This window comes from Elephas maximus, chromosome 7 (assembly GCF_024166365.1).
Source record: "Elephas maximus indicus isolate mEleMax1 chromosome 7, mEleMax1 primary haplotype, whole genome shotgun sequence".
NCBI classification, from domain to species: Eukaryota; Metazoa; Chordata; class Mammalia; order Proboscidea; family Elephantidae; genus Elephas; species Elephas maximus.
Window position 1 is genome coordinate 72210457 of NC_064825.1, and position 22174 is coordinate 72232630.

Consider the following 22174-nt stretch of genomic DNA (forward strand, 5'->3'; position numbering starts at 1 on the left):
CTCTAAGCTCTTTACCTCACCTGGAGAGGACCCACTGTTACCTGATGACATTGAGCAAGTCACTGGACTTTTCTGAGCTTTGGTTTCCTCAACTCTCAAATGGGGTGAATAGCTGTCCTATAGACTGCCTTTGGCAGCCCCAGTGGGAAAAACCCCAAAGAGATAGTGCTTTGTGGACTGTCTCATATCATTCACTTGGAGAAGGAGGTGAGGAGCTGCTTACCGATTTTCCATGTAAACTGGGAGCGCTGACCGTGTGGGTCATGTAACCCATGGAGGGCATGGAGCATCTGTCCACATGAGAGGAGTTCTGCAGGTGGGGAGCAAGAAGTCACGCTGAGGTCGGGCATCTACCACTCACTACCAAAGCAGACTACCACACAGCACTTTACCTCTCTGAGCCTTAGGCTCCTCATCTGTAAAATGGGGATGCATCCTAACCTCACTGGGTTAGTATGATAAACTGTGAAAGCACTTTGGAGAGTTAAAACTTACCAATAATTGAGCTGATCTAACACAGACATCTTTTCCTGCCTTCCAAGCTGCAGGGAAGCAGAGTTCCAGTTGTGTGACCCTATCTATGTAGATTACTTCACCTCTCAACACCTTAGAGTCCTCATCTGTAAAATGGGCATTACAGCATCTACCTCACAGGGCTGTTTTAAGGATTAGAGTTAAGCAAAACAAAATCTTCAGAACTGTGCCTGGCACAAAAAAGTACTGCATAAGTGTTAGCTATCATTATTATCCCAAATCGTTCAGACTCGTGCTTAAACCACAAGAGGCTCCGGCACCCTAATGCTGGGCCCCAGAAGCCTCCTGACCCAAGCCTCACCTTGATGGTGTGGCCCCGCGCCTTCCTGGGAGAACCCCCCAGTGAGATGTCCACGCTCCTCCTCTGGTCAGGTGGCTTCACAGTAACCCTCTCAGCTGGCGTGTGTGGCCGCCGGGGTGGGAAGGCTCTTGGGGGCCCCGGAGGAGGGATGTCAGAGGGAGACGGGGGCACGGAGATGGAGCGGGGCACCTCTAGCATGCTCCTGCTCCGGCCCTGGTCAGTGAACTCTGGGGAGCCTGCACAGATGGGCGCTGTGGGACTACCATGCCGGAACTGCTGGCGCTGCTGCCACTCGTAGAGCTGCCACACGGTGCCATCCCGGTGTGCCCGGCGCTCTTCACTCGACATCTTCAGATGGCTGGCTCGGTCCTGCGCGTACTTGTAATCACTCGGCAGGTTGCGGGGTGGGGGTGAGGAACTCCCCGAAGGGTGTCGGGTATTCTTGGGAACAGTCTGATAGTTTTCTGGGAAGGACAGGGGCTGGCTAGGACCCTGGCGAGGAAGTGTCTGTTCCGAGGGAAGGCTGAGGAGAAAGGGGAAGGACAGGTAAGACAACCAAGCAAGTGGTCTGCCAAGCTTGTGGAAACAAAGCCGGGCATGTGAGGGAATCCTGTAAAAACCCCAAAAGAATTATCAAAGGAGACCTCCGGGACTTCAGTCACTTCCCGTCTTTGTGGAGGACTTCAAAACATTTTTCTCTACCAACCACCCTGCCATGCTGACTTGGCTACTCCCCTACCCCTGTTACTTCAAGCGCAATGTAATCCAACCTGCCTTCTCCTTCTCTCCCTCTTGCCATCAGTCAGGTCTTCCAATGGGTGTGCATATTTCTGGGAAAAGCCTCATAATTCTGCAGGCTACCAAGATTTTTTTCCCTCTGACTTTATCCTAGCACCAAAGTTCTGGAAGCTCTTCCAGGAAATGGCTGGCATCATTCTTCCCTTTTCCTATTACTCCAGTCCACACGTTCATTATTTACCTCCACCCAGGCAACCGCGAGACCTTCCTAACTAGTTTCCACCCTGCACACAGTCAACTGATAATCCAACCACTCTTTGCTCCAAAAACTTCGATTGCTCCACACTGTTCTATGATGTAAAATCTAAATTCTTTAGCCTGACAGTGGTAGCTCTTCATCATCTAACCTCAACCTACCTGGATCTCCCATCTGCCCAACAAGCACCTTCCTCTTTCAGACCTGCTTTCTTCTTCTCCTACGAGAGCCAGGACTAGCATGAGGCAAGCCAGGTGCCCCTCTCAGGTGTGACCATGCACCTGGGGGAGCCTGAGAAAGCCTCATCCAAGTCTTGGCCCAGCCTCTCTCAGTGGAAAGGGCAGAGGTAGGCTGACCTGGGTTCGAATCCTAGCTCCACCAATTGCTGACTATGTGACCATGGGCAACTTGCTTGAATACTCTGAACCTTGGTTTCCTTACCTCTAGCATGAGAACAGTATTCCCTGCCTCATAAGACTGTGCAGAGGAGTAAATGAGACAACAAAGAGAAATGCAATCTCCGTACTTGATACTCAAAAAGTACTTGCCCGGTGTGTACATCCCTCCCTCCTGTGTGTATTTTCAGAATATTGTCTTTCCCTCTCTCCACCTGTATTAAAAAAAAAAAACAAGCCCATTGCCGTCGATTCGATTCTGACTCATAGTGACCCTACAGGTCAGAGTAGAACTGTCCCATAGGGTTTCCAAGGAGTGGCTGGTGGATTGGAACTGCCAACGTTTTGGTTAGCAGCTGTAGCTCTTAACCACTATGCAACCAGGGTTTCCCCCACCTGTACAGGCTCCCTTATTTACCCAAATCTTACTCATTCTCCAGGACCCTGTGCCATGCCTCTTCCACAGGGAGCCATCTGCAACTGCTGCAGTCTTCCTCTGCTTTGACCTAATTATCATATTGTCTGTAACTTTTCCAAGGTCCTGTACTGATGTAACCTTTTCATACTTGCAAGTCATCTCTTCCCCAGGCAAGCTGTAAATCCTTGAAGGGCAGGAACTGTGTCTCACACACTACAGTATTGTCAACAGTCTGAGAAAGCCTGAACACATTACCAGCCCTTCAACAAATGCTCCAGCATACAAAAACTCATATGATTTTGAAAAATACTACCAACTTGCCATCTTATTCTCAGAGAAGAAAAATTTAGCAAGGGACAAAGTATGGAGTTTAATTACACCTTAAATGTCTATACTGTGAGGCTGTAAGACGTTGGAAAAAGAGATTAGGTTTTGGAGTCAGACAAACCAGGGTTTGTAATCCTGACTCTCCTTCAATCAATTTTATCTAACAAACTTTTACATAGTACTTAATTAACACGTACCAGATGGTGTTCTAAGTCCGTGCTACTCACGTGGGCCACCAGCATCAGCACCACATGGGAACTTATTTGAATGCAAATTATCTGGCTCCATCCCCCCCAAAATACCAAACCCATTGCTATCAAGTAGATTCCAACTCATAGCAATCTTATAGGACAGGGTAGGATTGCCCCATAGTGTTTCCAAGGAGTGGCTAGTGGATTTGAACTGCTGACCTTTTAGTTAGCAGCTGAGCTCTTAAATCAGAAACTTTAGGGGTGGGGTCCAGAGTCTGGGTTTTAACAAGCCCTCCAGGTGACTGATGTGTGCTAAAGTTTGAGAACTGCAGTTTTAATTGTTTTTAAGCTCAACTCAATCCTTCACTTCTAGCTATATAACCTCAAAAAAAAAAAAAAAAAACCGATCCACAGTCGTCAAGTCAATTCCAACTCACAGTGACCCTACAGGGTTTCCATGGAGTGGCTTGTGGATTAGAACTGTTGACTTTCTGATTAGCAGCTGTAGCTTTTAATCACTGTGCCACCAGGGCTCCATATGACCTCAGGTAACTGTCATTTTATATACAGTCTGGGTCTCACTTCCCTTACTATAAAATGGGGATAAGAAGAACCACTTAACAGACTGTTGTGAGGATTAGAAATAATTGTCATTCAAAAACGATAGCCTATTTTTCCTTTTTAGTGTTATCATTATAATCACAGGGGGTGACTTTAAGGTCTCTTCAACCCAGACAACTGGTCTTGGTAGTGAAACCTGTCTGCATGCCACTAGGTGGCAGGGTTTGCTGTTGATGTTCCAACAGCACGGGATTCAGGATCTCTGAGGAATCCTGAATCCTCAAACAGGGGTAATGGCGGTGACAGTGGCAGAAACCAAGCTGGGGGCTTCCACTGGGCAGTTTGCTAGCCATTGTTTACTCTGCCAGGAGCAAAATGTAAACTACGCAAAGTGTGTCCTAGCTGTGCTTCCACCCATCCATACCCCTCCAGTCTGGTTCTGCAGCCCACATTTGGTGTGGGCAGTGTCTGGATGGTGGAAGTCCCCCACTGTGCAGTGCCCCATGGCCCTGAGCTGATCCTTCAATCTATACCCTCTGGTTGTGTGCTGTCCTGCCATCCCCCCAGTGATGGCCATTTGGGGATGAACCCAACGGTACCAGCAATGTTGGTGAACCCTGGCTCCAGAAGCCAAACGATGATAACTAACCGATGGCAGAGAGAGGGACATATGCGGTAGGGTCCTAAGATGAGGTGAGGATGCCCTCAGGAGCAGGCAGGAGCTTCCAGAGCAGTCTGAATCTGAGAGCAGATCCATTTGCTGCCCCGTCACCCCTTACCCAAAAAAAAAAAAGGGCTCAAGCTCTCCTGCCCTCACACCTGCTCTGTGGCTGTGTGGTCTTCCCTTCACAGAAAGCATGAGACAGGGTATTCTGCACAGCCACTACAAAATGGTCATGTTGAAATATAAACTCATTTTTCATAACGATTATTTATGCAGAAGATATTCCTGACCCTAACTCCTTCCCTAACCCTCACATCACAGGACTTTCACTTTCACTTTCTACTCTGTTCCTTATTGTAGTGTTTGAGTCCCCCGCCCCCCCTTTTTTATTTTACCAAATATGCATTACTTTAAACACCAGAAAAATTGAAAGGTTAGAATTTCAAAACCGTCTCTTAGAATGTTATAAGATTCTACGGTATATCAATTTGTCCCTCCAAAACTATCATTCTTAAGGAGTTTAGTGATGCAAAATATAGTACATATCTCCAAGTACTGAAAGAACAGTTAGAAATAACCTCTTGTGTGGTCTAGGGCTAATAATACAGAATCATAAAACCAAAAAACCAAACCTATTGCCGTCAAGTTGATTCCAACTCATGGCAACCCTATAGGACAAAGTAGAACTTCCCCATAGGGTTTCTAAGGGACAGCTGGTGGATTCAAACTGCTGACCTTTTTTTTGGTTAGCAGCCAAGCTCTTAACTACTCCACCACCAAAGCTCCATACGGGATCATACTGCTATCCAAATAACCTCCTCCCAATCCCTGCATGCTCCATCTATTGAGATAAAAAAAAAATTGAGATAAGGATGGTCCTAATCACACACACAAAGTGGAAATATGCATCTTCTATTATTTTCAAATGGAAAATGCAGGAAGTTTTTTTATTAAACAGACAGATCTATTTATTACTTGACTATAGGAAATTATACACATATCTTCAATGGAAAAAAAAATCTGGGACTGTGAGATGCAAAATTTTCGATACAAGTGGATTATCAGGCTGAGCAGACACTGCTCACTCAGAGACTGACAGCACTTTCTTCTCAAAAGGATAATCTATACTCTGCCTTCAATTTCTCATTTTCACTCCCTTTTCAGCTCATTGATATCTGCTTCCACCACTGGAATGAAATTCCTTCTACCGTGTTCAATGAACTCTAAAGCCAATGAATTGTTTTCAGCTATAGTCCTGATGGCAGCCTGGGGTGCTCCCCAGTCCACCTCTCAACTCCTTGCTCAAGGTTGTAAACTGATTTCTCATCCTTTAGCTCCATGATGCATCCCACACCCCTAAATACAGGCTGTTGTGTGTAGAACTTTAAATGCAGACTTAAGAGCTGACAGAAATAGTTTTATAGAGACATTTCACAACCAACAATTTATAAAAGTATTATCAGTCACCTAGTTTTTAAAAGTCCTTTCTGTACCCGTGCCACAAAGGGTTTCCCACTGGCCATGCCATTTTCCTGGTTTCTTCCTGCCCTCCCGTCCTATTACTCTGCCTCCTGACCTAACTTCTAAATTCTAGCTCTATTAAGTAGGGCAATTCAGGTCTGCCCATTTAAGCCCATCAGGAAGCTCAGGTGAACAAGCCAGTTGCTGTCGAGTTGACTAACACTCAGAGCAACCCCATGTGTGTCAGAGTAGAATTGTGCTCCACAGAGTTTCAATGGCTGATTTTTCAGAAGTAGATCTCCAGGTCTTTCTTCCAAGGTGCCTCTGGGTAGACTCAAACCTACAACCTTTCAGTTAGCAGCCAAGGGCGTTAACTGTACCACTCAGGGACTCCAGTGGAACAGATGGCCTTTGCTATTAAGCACAGGACCAACAGAGACCCTGAGGTTCCAGACTTCCTGCAGTGATACCCAGCCTTCTTGGAAGGCAACCGACCCAGAAGTCATTATTTGCAGCACCTTGCACGGCTGACTGAGCTCCTTCCAATTAGGCTCTCCCCTGAGAACACTCCAGTTTTCCTCCTACTTCTCCTGCTCAGTCTTCTTCATGGGGACTTCACTGTTGCCTAACCCTTGAGCTAGCAATTCCCAAGGTTCTGTTTTTGGCTTTCTGCTATTGTTCACTCTAAGCTAAAGATTCTCAACCCTGGCTGCACATTAGAGTCATCGGGTTGTGTGTGTGCTGGGGAGGGGGGCTACTTTTTAAAAACCTGATGTCCAGGCTCCTGCCCAGACCAAAGGAATCAGAATTTCTGGGTGCGGGACCCAGGCCTCAGTAAATGTTAAACCTCTCCAGGTGATTATAATGTGCAGTCAAGCGACCAGTTTCTCAATTGCAGCTGTACGTTGGGATCATCTGGGGAACTGTTAAAACATACTGATGCCTTCACCTGCCACAGACTGATGAAATCAGTTCCCTGGGGTAGGGCCTGGGCTTCTTACTATTTTCTTAAGCTTCCCACATAATCAGTTGTGCAGCCAGGCCAGGGTGAGGATCATTGCCCTAAGTATTCCACCCTGGGTAATCTCAACTACTGTCAAGGCATCAGTCACCATCTCTAGGGTAATGACTCCTCTACCTCTCTCACCTGAACCCACATTCCCTATGACCTACAGGTCATCTCCACCTGGATACCCCATAGACACCACATCCTCTCCAAACTTCTTTCTCCTATGCTTGCATCTTATGCATGGCACCACTTCCACCTTATTAAACAAGCCAAACCTGAATGTTAATCTCAACCCCACCTGTGCCCTCCCCACCTTCCACCATGAGGTTAAGTCAGCTCACCAAGTCCTGTAAACTACCCAACTTTAACGTCTATTTATCCTATCCATTTCCTCCTCGGAAACCCTGGTGGCGTATTGGTTAAGAGCTACGGCTGCTAACCAAAAGGTCAGCAGTTCAAATCTACCAGGCGCTCCTTGGAAACCCTATGGGGCAGTTCTGCCCTGTTCTATAGGGTTGCCATGAGTCAGAATCTACTTGACGGCAACATTTTTTTTTTCCTCCTCACAATCCTCACCATCTTCACTGCTTTCAGTTAGGCCATGTGCATCTCCTACCCACACTATGATCACATTACACTCAATCATTTTCTTTTTTCAAGTCTCTTCTCCATCTAAATCATCTTCCATACTGTTAACCTAAAACAGTAGTTTCTGAGTGCTGATACAAAAAAAAAAACAAACCCAAACCCACTGTCATGGAGTGATTCTGACTTATGGCAACCCTACGAAACAGAGTAGAACTGCCCCACAGGGCTTCCAAGGAGCGGCTGGTAGATTTGGACATCAACCTTTTGGTTAGCTGTAGCTCTTAACCACTGTGCCAGCAGGGATCCTAAGGGCTGATGTGAGGGAGAAAACAGACACTCAAACACTTTTGGCAGAGTATAAACTGAAACAGCATCTTAGCATCTTTGGAGGGCAGTTTTGTAATCTCTCTCATAATTAAAACTGCATGTACTCTTTGACTCAGTTATTCCACTTCAAGCAATTTGGCCTTCACATATACTTGCCCTTGCATGCAAAGATAACTATGCAAGGATATTCGTTACACTATAGTTTGTAATAGGAAATATTTGTAAGCAACTTAATTGTCCATCAATAAGGGAATGATATATCTATACAATAACGTACTCTGCAACATTCAAAATGACTGATATGTCTATATGTGCTGATATGAAAAAAACAGCCAAGATGTGCACACACACACACACACACACACACACACACACGTTAAGATACACTAAGTGAAAAATCCAAGTGGAAGAACAAGATTCCTTCTTTCTTTAATTTTAAACACAATGGTTGATCTTTGGGACTAACCAGGAGTGGAACTAGGATTCTCAGATAAGATTGGAGGACACTTATGTGTTTGGATTTTTTACCTTTGAGCGTACTGTTGACATTATTTGAAGGTACTGAGCTAAGGAACATTTACATGTCTAGCTATGAATTTGGCCATAAATGAGTGATTAGTAAAAAGAAAACTAAGCTAACTAAAAGCATGACAATTAACAACACTGGGGAAAACAAAAAATGGGCAACAAAAAAAATTTAATTCTAGTACACTACACGGTAAATATTTACATCATGCTAATAATGTTAAATGCCAACTAGTGATTTAATCAAAAATTATGCTGGGATAAAGTAAGTGTATGTCTGTTAGAAAGGAAAGGGTAGAGAGGGGAAATAAAAGACTTAAATCCTTATCTTCTAGTATAGAATGTCAACAGATAACTAAAACTGAAAAATGAAGAAATGGCAGGATATTTATCTTATTTGTACATACAGAGGCAAACAGGGAAAACTGATAAATGAATTGAGAGTGACTGCCTCAAAGGTGCAGGAATCAGGAGTAGGATGGGTAGGGGTTGTACTATTTAAGTTCTTAAGCTATGTACAGGTATTTAATAAAAATCTGAAGAACCAACAGGTAAACTAAAACTCTCTTATTTTGGGTGGGTTGCATCTGAGTCATCTGGCAAATTTCTTCAAACATACGTGGACTTGCAGCATTAGAACTGGGATGTGACAAGAGCTGTCTAGTCTGAGAAATCTTCGGCAGCCAATGGACAATTTCACATGGGTTTCACCACATCTTTGATGTGGTGAAAAACAGGTGAAACTGTACACTACAGATTAGTAAGCAAGCACACGTAAGCTCGTGAGTACTTGCCTATTGGGTAATCTGCCCCTCGGAAGGTGGCAGACTTGGTCTGTGGCCACTCCAGCCCATAGGGAGGTTTCTGAATGCAAAATGGCTTTGCTATTACATCTCCCACTAGTGATTTAGGGGCTTCTGGGGATTAACCAGGATGTTGGGTGACTGCAAATTCTTCACGTCCATAAACATGTCCTAATTAATCTAAAATTATAATAAAATACAGACAGTGCTTTGCAAATAGCAAGAGATGCATGCCTTCTAAATAATTTAAAAACTGCTTCCTGAAGGAACGGATATGATAAAGCCTAATGTCAACAGTGCCTAAGCACTTTCTTCTCTATGTGCCTGGAATTAAAAATGGAACTGTATTTACTCTGGTTTCTACAAATATTTCAAGGATGCAGAGACTCAGCAGCATAAGAGGAGAAGATCAGTTACTATCTACATGCTGAAAGGCTCAAGGCACTCTCTCAGGGAACAGAGAAGCCTCCAGAGATATAATCTCCTGTGGGTTTTGGAGACTGACCAACCCGGGTTTGAACCCTGGCTCTGTCACTTATCTGTGTGCCCTGGGCAGGTTCCTTCACTTTCGAGACCCAGTTTGTCTATAAACTGGGGATATCGCCTCCTTCTTGCAGAGTTGTTACGGGATTTAAGGAGATAAGGGAGGTAAAGAGTTTAAGGTCACATTCAGCAAGTGCTACGTAAATGATAACTACCGTTTTTACATTATGCTCGTTATTAGCAGTGATCCTGAGTGTATTACTGACCTCCTGCCGTCTCCCTTCGGGGCCTTTGCCCAGTGTTCCACCTGAGCAAGGCTGCTCTTCTTCTGGCTGTGCTTTTCAGAGTTGGTCCTGGGAGGAAAGGCCCGCTGGTACCCACCAGTCTCGTTCTGCTCTCCTGGACCATATGAGGCTGGCAGCATGCCATTCTTCTCTGCACGCTGGGGCTGTGCCTGTTGGCCTCTCGAGCCACCAGGTAAATCCACAAACAAGGCATCCTCCTCAGCTGACACGTATGGGGACCTGGCCTTGCTCCTGTCCCGCTTGCCCTCCAGTGGGTCCCTCTGGGAACGGTATCCTTCTTCCTCCTGTTCCTGCCTCTCAAAGCCATAGGAGTCATCATGACCACGATGAGGACAATCTCTTGAATGTCTGGGTCCCACACGGCCACACTCTCGACAGGCGTCTGTGTGGTTGGCCTGGGGAACTGCCTGCCGCTCCACCTTCTCCACATCCCTGCAATGACAGCAGCACATTCAGCCCACTCCAGACACCACAGCTGTGTCTCCCACTATAAGGTACCTTTCTCCCTGCCACACTGGGGCAGACTCCTAGCTCTGCCTATATTCCAATTACCTGGTGCCAGGGACACAGCAGGGGCTCCATAAGCTTTGCAGAATTTGGATTAGGGAGGCAGGGAAACACACTCCAGCCCAGCCCAGATGGACTAGAAAAATTACCAGGGACCCTTGGATTGGGGCAGCCAGTCTACTTGTATTCCTTGGTAAAAGGGTCCTGGCCCTGAAATCCATCACTTCAGGAAATCACCAAGCCAGAGGGATCTCCACTTCAAGCTAATAGTATAAGATGCAAATGCTGCTTCGTTTATATGTCAATAGCCAGACCCCAATTGTCCATGTAACAATCTCAGAATCTCAGCTGCTAATAAGCAACACAGGCTCAGATGAGAATCAGTCTAGCATGGGGTCTAGTTAGAATGTAAATATAAAGTGAAAATACAATCCCCAGCACAAGGTCTGCTTCTTATTATGTGTAGGCCCAAATGTTGACCTTAACCTAGGCCTAAAGGCCTAGAGAACAGAAAAAACCAATTACACATCTCACTGCCTAGGTACTAATACTTTTTTCCACGAAAACCCAAAGCTTTGTGGGGAAAAAAAAAGGAAACCCTGGTAGCTTAGTGGTTAAGAGCTACAACTGCTAACCAAAAAGGTTGGCATTTCGAATCTACCAGGCGCTCCTTGGAAACTCTATGAGGCAGTTCTACTCTGTCCTTTAGGGTCCCTGTGAGTCAGAAGCGACTCGACGGCAATGGGTTGTTTTGTGTGTGTGAAAAATAGTGCTTCTTTGGATCTCCTTTTTTCCATCACTAAACCCATTGCTGGCAAGTAGATTTTGATTCATAGCAATCCTATCACTAGGGGACATCTTTTATCCCTCTTTCCTGTATTGATTCCCTTTCTTTTGGTAACAGCATTTCAGTTTTCCTTTGGGGCCACCCTTCCCCAACTCTTTCTTAGTCCATGTGGTTTGGGTGCTGCTGACTCTACTCTTCCCCATTAAACTGAGGCTTCAGAGTCTCAGTGATTGGTTTAGTGGTTCACACATGACCCAATCCAGGCCAGTCAGAGTTAGTCCTGAGACTTTATGAAGCCAACACCAAAGAAAGCAGAGCTACAAAATGAAGAAAAAAAAGAATCCTAAAGACTTGGTCTGAGTTCCTGAATCCAGCCATGTCTAAACCACAGTCCCTTTCTCACTTAAGTCAGTTTTGAGTTTGGTTTCTGTTACTTGCACTGGAAGAAGTCCTAGTAGATCATTTTATAATGGCAACAATGGATGGCCATCTCTGAGGGCCCTTCCATCACTAAGGTTCAGTGGGTCTATGAGCTCCAGTAGTAGGAACATATGGGAGACAGTCAGGAGATAACACTTTAAGAAAAAACAATCCTTATGCAGGCTTATAAAGGGACAACTCTGCTGCACAACGTACACATCTTAGGTTTTAACTTCTTCCTTTAATCCTCTATAACTACATCACTGTCATTCCAACCAGTGTCTTTTAAGTTGCCTAAAATGCCCGTTATCTTCTTTACTATTTCTCAAATTCAGGAAACCGCCCGTGGGGGTTGTGCTAAGGCTGCTGCCTAGATTAGAGATCTTGCTGCTCTCTGGATCACACGGCTTTATAGCCTGGCATACTGCTTTGGGTTTCATTTGCTCTGATGTTTCCAACCAGTTACTCCAATTGTGAAACCTAAGTAACTGTACTACCTTGTTATTCACACCCCAAAGATAAACAGCACCTTGTCATAAAAGCCAGACAGTGAAACAAATATGCCACCTACATGTATGACATTAAAGGGAAAAGAGAGTTTCTTCAACTCTAGGACCCAAGGAACATGAATACAATGTCCCAGTCCAACCAGCTGTAATGTAGATTTTTCTTTCTTTACCAGTCAATCACTATTCACTGAGCACCTATGTATTTTCCACTAAGACAGGCAGAAGCGGAGAAAAGAGCCTCTGCCTTCAAAGTCAGGTGATCCTAGAGCCTGATTTAAACATGGTAACCACATTTAATACTGTTCTCACAAAAAACCAACCCCAAGTTATAGAGTTTGCTAGTCTTTTCTAACCTTAGAGCTAATTTTACGACTACAAATTTTAGTCCTTACTGTGTGTGTCCACATGGGTATACTGTTGTTAGCTGCTGTCTAGTCAGCTCCAACTCACAGCAACCCCATGTACAACAGAAGGAAATGCTGTCCGGTCCTGTACCATCTTTACAATTGTGGGTATGCTCGAGTCCATTGTTGCAGTCACTGTGCATTTTGAGTGCCTTCCAACCTAGGGGACTCATCTTCTAGGACTAAATCAGAAAATATTCTGTAGAGATTCACAGGGTTTTCATTGGCTAACTTTTGAAAGTAGATCACCAGGCCTTTCTTCCTAGTCTGTTTAGTCTGGACAATCTACTGAAACCTGTCCATTATGGATAATCTTGCTGGTATTTGAAATACTGGTAGCATAGCTTCCAGCATCACTGCAACATGCCAGCCACACAGATAAATGGTAGCTTATGAGTATACACATTCTCACATATACAAGTACTTCCTGAAAATAAATTTGATTAGAAATGATAAATCTTCTTCATATCAATGCCAGCATTTACTGCAAAATAAATCTTTAGACTGTGGCTAAAAGAATGGTAGCCTGCTTGCCACCTGGCATTTTTCTAGCCCCCAAGCCTTTGAGATTATGACCAGCCCCTCATTCCCATGGCTGCTGGGATTTACATTAAATGCCTCTGTGGCTACATGTAAGAAAGGTGAAGATAATGTTCCCTACTTTACACCCTGCCTGACTTAAACATTTAACTTGCTAAGTTATGGGATTTAAGGCAAAAAGGTATTTTGGTTTCTCCCCATCTCCTTGCATTTCCTACAACTTAACACATGACCTCTCAAATCAAGAGACTTGTCACAAAACAGATCTGCAATGCTCAATTTAGCACAATGGTAGAAAAGAATGAAGCACCCGTCGGCTGTCAGTGACTGTGTCATTCAGGGAACTTGGCCACGCACAGAATAGATGTTTCTAAGACAAGAAGTTTCCAGATGGGCTGCTGTTCCTGTCATCATGGGCACCTGGAATCAGTGACTGTTCCAAAATATATGGAATGTCTGGAGACCAATTTTGCCATGTTAATTAATTAATTTAATCCTTGTAACAATCTTATGAACTAAGAAGAGCTGAAGTTTAAAAAAGTATACAAAATTTTTACAAGATCACACATCTAGAAAGTAGAAGAGCTGGGATTTGAACCCAGGTCTGTCTGGCTTCAGAGACTAAGCTCTGGGAAGAGGTACTTAAGGCAAAAAAAATAAATGTAATAAAAAGTCAAAGATAAATCATCTAGCCTGAACACTAGCTAGACTACCCCATCCTAAGCAGTCACTGATTCTTCCTCCACCCCTAGCCCTAAAGCCCTAAGCCCTCTGTCCTTCATCTGCCCATCCCTACCTCACTCTCAGTCCCCATGGACTGGGTAGGGCTCTACACCTGGTTCCTAGAGTGAAGCATGTATCCCCGGCCTGTGTCAACCACGTGTTACATTCTCTGGCCACAGTAAGTGGTTTAAGGTATAAAAGCAATCTAAGCCTGCCTAATCAGAATGAATCTTAGAGCTTCTGGAAGACTCTGGCTCTTTCCTGCTGGATTTTAACCTAGATGACATGAGTCTGGGGCTACTGCAGCTATCTTGCCACCAGATCCTAGAGCTGCCAGGGACCTCCATGTGGATCTCAAGAATGGATCCAAACCTGAAGTGAGCAAAGCTCAGACACTGAGAAAAGTGACTTTTAATGACATTGGTTGAGTCTTGAATCCAGCTGTTTCTAAAGCCAGGTCTATCCTGAACTTTTCAGTGACATGAACCAATAAATTTCCTTTTTTCTTAAGTAAGTTTGGCTGAGTTTCCTGTCATTTGTAATCAAGAGTCCTAACATACCACCATTCATAAAGAGAACAATGTTTGTATGGATAAGGATAGAAGCATCTGAGTGGGACTCAAAGAGGGAGAGAAAGAAATGCTACTGTTGGGGCCACACGCTTAGAGAAATGGAGGTTTTCCAATGCAGGTCATCAAATAGGAGGAGAGGCAAGATTTATTCCTGCCTGATGAATAATTCTAACTAGCCAAATGTCTGAACATCTTATTCTGATAAAATATTATTTAATCTCTCAGAATGTCAAGAGGAAGTGCTACTGTGTCTTTATTCTGACTCAGAGGGTAGAACTAGTTGGTTAAAAAAAAAAAAGACAGGAAGGAACCATTCAAAAACCAAAGTTTGGTGATTAATCACAAACTCTCCAGGTAGAAAAAAGTAGAAAGATCCACATCTTGCCTAGCAAATTAACCCTCCGTTGTTCAATGCAGATGTCACTAATTAACAACAAAATTTTTTTTCCTGTTAAGCCAAGTCTTATCCTCAAATTCTCCTCTAACCAGTACCTCAGTCAGCCACTATTAATTGAGCAAAGTGGGCACACAAGAAGAAACCCATTTGCCGTTCCTGATCTAAAGAAACCAGTATAGTCTGGGGACCACAGTTCCAGGAAGTTTGATCAATTGGCATAACAAAGTTTACTAAGAAAATTTTATGCATCCCAATTTGGTGAGCGGTGTCTGAAGTCTTAAAAGTTTGCGAGCGGCCATCTAAGATGCATCAGTTGGTCCCAACCCACTTGGAACAAAGGAGAATGAAGAACACCAGAGACACAAGGAAAATATTAGCCCAAGAGACACGAGGGCCACATAAACCAGAGACTCCATCAGCCTGAAACCAGAAGAACTAGATGGTACCAGGCTACCACCAATGACTGCCTTGACAGGGAACACAACAGGGAGTCCCTGACGGAGCAGGAGAAAATTGTGGAACAGAACTCAAATTCACGTAAGAAGTCCAGACTTAATGGTCTGACTGAGACTGGAGGAACCCTCGAAGCCATGGCTCTCTGACGTTCTGTTAACCCAGAACTAAAACCATTCCCGAAGCCCACTCTTCAAAGATTAGACTGGACTATAAAACATAAAATAATACTCATGAGGAGTGTGCTTCTTAGTTCAAGCAGATACAGGAGCCAAATGGGTGGTTCCTGTCTGGAGGCAGGATGAGAAGGCAGGAAGGGGCCAGAGCTGGTTGGATGGACAAGGGAAACTCAGGATAGAATGGGAGAGTATGCTGTCACATTGTAGGGATTGCTACTAGTGTCACATAACAAGTGTATAAATTTTTGTATGAGAAATTAACTTGAGCTGTAAACTTTCACCTTAAGCACAAAAAAAAAAAAAAAAAAAGAAACCAGTATAACACCACAGAGAGTTCTTGGAGCTCAAATTATAAAAGGACATGTCTGAGAAATGGAAGGTGGAACACCAAATCAAGCACAAATACAAAGGGGAATGGGCCCACATAAATAAAGGCAAAAAAAAAAAAACTAAAGTCTAGAATGAGATAAGATTTGTTTAGTTAAAACAATAACAAGTATAAGGCATCTCTGCTTGGGGAAGGTGACAACAAAAGCAGAAAAACCTGTTGCCATTGAGTCAATTTTGACTCATAGTGAGCTACCAGGGCTCCAACATAAGCAGAGAAGGCTGAATTCTTGAATTTGGGGATTTATTTCCATATCTTCACCATGAAAAGAAAAACAAACTTGGTTAAGAGAAACCAAAAGTCCAAGATGGGGAAGAAGAAGGGAAAAATCCCAGCCTCCTGTGACTGAGCTCCAGGCCCAGCTACCAGCTCCCCAGGGCCCTAAGAGGACTTGGACATGGGCTAACAGAACCTGTTGGTGATCTCAGATGAATCAAAAAGAATACGAAAAAGTGCCAGAATACCAGACACTGGCCATCAGCATCTTGATTCCATTAACCACCAGCCTGGAGAGCCTACCATCAACCCCTGCAAGAGGCTAAGCTGCATTCTTAGCCAGGCAGATACCAGAGCACATAGGAAAGGAAGCATTGAGAAAAGGCAGATAACTCAGCAGAGAAATAGGCAGAGAACTGGTACAGGCAATTCATAAAAAAGGAAACATAAGTGGTCAATAAATATAAAAGATCTCACCACCATGGAAACATAGATATTAAAACAACCAGATACTATAACTACTGGCAAAGATGTGGGGAAATGAGTACTCTCACTGGTGGAATATGTGGCTTTCTTTAAAGTGCCATTTGGGAGTATTGATTAAAATAAAAAATGCACTGTACTTTGACCCAGCAATCTAAAAGACTTCTACATGCAGACGGTTGTAGAAAGCTTTTCATTACAGCACTCTTTGTAACAGTAAAAACTTAGAGGGGGAAAAACTGTCCAAGGTTTGCCACATGCTTAAATACATTATAGTGCATCTACCCTATGGAATACCATACAACAGTCAAAAATGAAGTCAATCCATGTGTACTGATACAGAATGATCTTCAAGGTGTCATCAACCATGCTTCATACAGGGCTACTCTGTTCTCTCTGAGCTCCTGACCCCACTCATTCCTTCTATGCTTCCTCTCAGGGAACTGCCTATAGCCAAGAGACTCAGGAATTCAAGATCCTTTTTTTTTTTTTTTTTAATGGTATACTTAGTTGGACCACTCGACACAAAGGGCAGCTGGAAGATATTCCCAGGTCAGCCCTCAGCAACATGGTGGGCAGTCTGTGGTACGTTTTTAGTCTGCAAGATCTTTCTTTGCCTGTTCTCTTCCCTCTCCCAGTCTGGTGTCCCAGGCTTGCCCCTTCTACCATCCACAAGAAAAACTGAGAAACACGTACACCAGTTTTCCATGGCTGTGTATCCTGGGCAGTCATTTTACTTCTCCAGGCTTTAGTGTTTCTGTTTAATGAAGAGATTAGACTAGATAACTTTTAGGGGACCTTCCAGTTCTCCAGACATTATTTCTTAGCCGTTTATACATTCCCCTCCAGGAAGTTTTCATTATTAAAAACGATTTCAAAGACAGGGCAAGGCTTAATACAGCGTAATGAATGGTGGAATTTCAGGCACCAAAACAGATGTATCTGGATTGTCACCCTAGAATAAGAACAACTTTGGCAGAGATCCCCCATCACGACTGACCTCTTCAGTGATGATCGAGACAGCACCTGTGCAGCCTGGTTCATGGCTCTGACCCAAGCATTCATGTCCTCCAGGGTGTCGGCGCTGAAGTAGTAGGTCCTCATGCCTGAGTGCTCAGCCTGAGAGCCCACTGTGGAGCTGTTATAGATGAGCGCTCGCATCCCCGTGTGCACAGCCTGTACGCATGGAGACAGGGACCCAAGTCGGAGGGTTAGTACACATGGCCCTTCTAGGAGCAAAAACAAGAAGACATTCTAGCCATCCTCTCCCCACTTCCAGGCTAAAAGCCCAAGCACCACCTGGCCAGATGTTTCCATACCTGGGAAACGTCACAGGCTGGATTCCCCCTCTTAGTGCAGTCAGGCCCAGTGACAGACGTGCCTGTTTCTGACAGTAAAAGCCCTGCAGCTGAACCTGTTTTCTATTTATCTTTCTTCCATTTAAGGAGGAGCACACAGACAAGGCTTATATGCGAAACAGACATTTAAAAAAAAAAAACTCATTTCATAGAAATAGACTCTCGGGAACGCCTGTTTTGGTTCTTCCGAGGCACACAGCTCCTTCTTTGGTAACAGTCAGACTGGAATCGAGTCAAAATCAGCTGCAACAGCAGGTGGCTTGGTGAGGATGTTCACTGTGCTTCACTGGCTGGGCATGAAATATGATGTGTGCTGTCCGTCTCTCCAAAAGAGCCACACAAAGTTTGACAGAGCTGTCTAATGCTTGACTAAAAATTCCTGAGCACCTACTACAGGCTAGGGAGCCTCAAGGTGCTTTCACATGTATCCTTGCAAAGAACCTGTGAGGAGGTACTCAGAATGACCACTGACAAGTGACCAGGATATTTTACAAGCCAGAGACAACTCCAGTCTTTCTCCCCTTGTTCTCTGAGAAGCAGGGGCCTGTATTTTAAATTTGCAAGGAGAAACCTCACCAAATTGGCATAGAAAGATGGTGTGAAAAGAGGAAAATTTACTGAGTGCCTACTATGTGTCTCCTGGGTATGTCCACAGCTATACCAACCAATTGCTGTCCAGGTGACCCTGACTCATGGTGGGCCCACGTATGCCAGAGTCAGAGTAGACCTGTGCTCCATAAGGTTTTCAATAGCCCTTTGTAGGAGGAGACTGCCAGCCTTTCTTCCCAGGCATCTCTGGGTGGACTTAAACCTCCAAACCTTCATTTAGTGGCCAAGTGTGTTAACAATTTGTACCACCCAAAGACTCCCTCCACAGCTATGTTGCTGTTGCTGGGTGACTTCAAATCAATTTCAACTCATACAACCGTGTGTGATGCTGTAGAACTGCTCCATAGCGCTTTCTTGGCTGTAATCTTTGTGGAAGCAGATCACCAGGTCTTTTTTCCTCGGAGCCGCTCAGTGGTTTCAAAATGCCGACCTTTCGATTAGCAACTGAGTGCTTAACCGTTGTGCCACCAAGGCTCCTTTCCACAACTATAATCTCATTTTAATCCCAACAGCCTTGTGAGATAGGGACAGAATCTCTGTGTTATAGCTGTGCAAACGAAGGTCTGAGATGTTAAGTAACTTTTCTAGATTTCCATACCTGGTAACAGGTTCTTTACAGCATTTATCCTTACCTGGCAGTATTAATTTTACACACTTGTTTATTTATCATCTGTCTCTCCCCCTAGAATACAAACTCCAAGAAAACAGATGTTTTGTTGCCTATTTTGTCCACTACTGTATCCCCTGGAAAAATGGCTGGACATAGTAGGTGCTCATTAAATACTTGCTAAATGAACGAACAAATGAATGAATGAAGAGTTGAAGCCAGGATTCACATCCAGATCTGAGTCCAGGGCTCTCTTTATAACGCTCCCAGGTCCTACCCAGAAATTAGTGTTGCTATACAGATCACCAGTCCCATAATCGGGATCCACAGTGATAGGCAGACCCCACATAAGGGTCATTCAGAGAAAACTAAATGAAAGAAACCATTACAAAGCTGGAAAGGACATGCTTCTGGAATCACTTCTGGGCATGGATAAAAACCTCTCAGGTGAACTGTTACCATTCACTTCTCCTCCTCACACTCCTAATCGCCCAGATCCAAAATGCATATTAAATATCAACCTGCTTCTGACATTCACATATCTGAGTCCGTTCAGGGTATGCCAAGGGAGGGCAGACAAACATGGCACACAGCTAAGGGTCCCTTACAGAGGCTGATGCAAACCTGATTTTCTTCCACGTTGTATAAGGTGTCATCCACTGCCTCAGGAAGGATTTTTCTTATTTCAGCAGGGTGGAGATGTGGCAATAAGAATAGAATGAGAAAGAACTTGTACACGTCTTCCTGAAATCAGCAGAAGTTCTTGGAAAAGTTCCACAGGACAATGACCCCATAAGATTTCTGATACGCTCTCCCAGCCTTTCAACTCAGTCACAGAAGGTTCTGGGACAGTTACTCACCTTACTAGGTAAAAGGCTACCCACAAGCATAGGCGGCCCACAAGGGTATGACCAAGAGAGTAGGTCCCTGCTGTATAAACCATGGAACACATTTTAAGCATGCAGACATGTGTTTGCTTATCTGTCGGCAAATGGGCCTTGGCAGTTACCTCCATCATTACAAAGGAGTTACATGCAATAGCAAACATAATTTTATTCACTAATAAAACTGCCAGCATGTGTTGTGCCCAGCTGCTCTTGGCTCTGAAGAGCAGGTTCTCAACTACGTTATTCCCATGCTTGGGCATAATAGAACTAGTAACTTTGAGCGCAAGAAGGCGGGGGAATCCCTCATCCATTACTGGTGCAAGTGTAAAATGGTACAGCCATTGTGGAAAACAGCTTGGTGTTCCTCAAACAGTTAAATACAGAATTACCATATGACCCAGCAATCCACTCCTAGGTAAATATCCCAAAAAACTGAAAGCAGGTACTCAAACAGAAACCTATACACCAATGTTCTTTGCAGCACTATTCGCAATATCCAAAATGTAGAAACAACCCAAATGTCCATCAACAGAAGTGGATAAACAAAATGTGGTATATCCATATAATGGAATATTACCCAAAAAGAGAAATGAAATCCTGATACATGTTACAACATGGATGAACCTTGAAAGCATTAAGCTAAGTGAAATAAGTCAATCATGAAGGGACAACTACTGTATCCCACTTATATGAAATATCTAGAAGAGGCAAATGCATAAGGATAGGAAGTAGATTAGTGGTTAGCAAGGGCTGGGAGGGAGATGGAAAGGGGGAGTCACTGCTTAGGGCAGGCCATGGAGTTTCTGTTAAGGGTGATGGAGAAAACTGGACATGGAGAGTGGTGATGGTTGCACAACATGATGAATGTAATTAATGTACCTGAATTGTACATGTAAAAATGTTGAAATGCAAAATATTTTGTTATATTTTACCACAATCACAAAAAAAAAGAAAGAAAAGTGGGGGGCAGGGTGGGGGGAGTATTCCCTCTTCATCTGGCCAAGTGATGCAGAGTGCCCTGAGCCAGAGGAAGATGCCAGAACCAAGATCGTCTCACCCCTGGTCTAGTCTCACCTCAAATAGGTTCCCTTCCTTTCTGCTCTTCCCTTTCCAGTGAACACAATCCTCCTAGACAACTTTGCATAACTGAAGAAAGCCAGGTTATACCCAAAGGAAACAAGGATGGAAGCAATGAAGAATTTACCTTAAAAATATAATGCCCCCAGGATGTGATGTCTCTTGTAATTCATGTCTTGATATGGAACTGTTTCAAGGAGCCGCCAATCTTTGCAACTCAACCCCCAATACCAGCCTTTAGAACAGAGAAACCCAAGTAGGGAAATAAGGCGTGCTGACAAGGCCAAAGCCCATCAACTGGTTGGCTGACTCATTCTCTAACTGTTCAACAATAATTTATCATTTATTGAGGGTTTGTTATGTGAAAGGCAGTATGCTAGAAATTGGGGAGATTGCCTTAAACAAGGTCAAAGTATAGTACGGCCAAGTAGAAAAAAAGACCATGGACACATAACTATAATTACAATAAGTATTATCAGGAAGACGTTCAGGATGCTGTATAACAGGGGAACCTGGTCTGGATGGAGAAAGACATGCCTGAGGAAATAACATTCATGCTGCATTCTACATAAGAAGAAGATATTTAAGAAGGAACAGCAGGGAGGAGACATGCAGTGGTCCCAAGATGGCTCAAAGGAGTATGGTAGGTTTCAGGATTAGGTCAATGTGAGTGAGGCAGAGAAGCTGAGGGGAGAGCACCATAAAACAAAGCTATCAAAGCTGGCAGGGTCAGATCACTGGAGTCTCGCTGAGCATGCTAGGGTTTTGTCTCTGTTTAAAAGGCAATGAGAGGCTATTAAACGATTTTAAGCTAGGGAGTGACGTGATCAGACTTTGTCTGGAAAGATCACTCTGGCTGTGTGGTATGGTGAAGAGTTAGAGCTGTGCAGGAGCACGTAAGGGGAGATCAGTCAGGTGGCCACTACAAGAGCACAGGTGAGATATGGTGGTGGAGACAGGAAGTGAAGGGTGGCCGGAGTCTGGAGAGAACAATAAGGTAACACTAGCAGTACTTAGTGATGGACTGGATATGGGAGGCTAAGACTGTCAGGTTTATGGCTTGTAAAGGCAGCAGTGCCTGTTTAAAAAAAAAGAAGAGAAGGACTCCCCACCTCTAATCTTTTGGCTGATACAAGCAGCACAGTGAACTGAGTAAGAACTTGAAGTCAGCT

The 22174-nt window shown here is 44.1% G+C and overlaps 1 protein-coding gene across 7 annotated transcripts in view; it reads right to left on the reverse strand.

The window, feature by feature from the left end:
* Nucleotides 1–22174, reverse strand: part of PLEKHA7 (pleckstrin homology domain containing A7) — a 236738-nt gene that overhangs the window by 40601 nt on the left and 173963 nt on the right. For all 7 annotated transcript variants that reach the window (XM_049890554.1, XM_049890555.1, XM_049890552.1 and 4 more), the window contains 4 exons: nt 17465–17640; nt 9848–10318; nt 836–1358; nt 224–310 (listed from right to left, as the gene is read on the reverse strand). In XM_049890554.1, the coding sequence (XP_049746511.1) occupies nt 224–310; nt 836–1358; nt 9848–10318; nt 17465–17640 (1257 nt within the window). The remainder of the gene's footprint in view (nt 1–223; nt 311–835; nt 1359–9847; nt 10319–17464; nt 17641–22174) is intronic.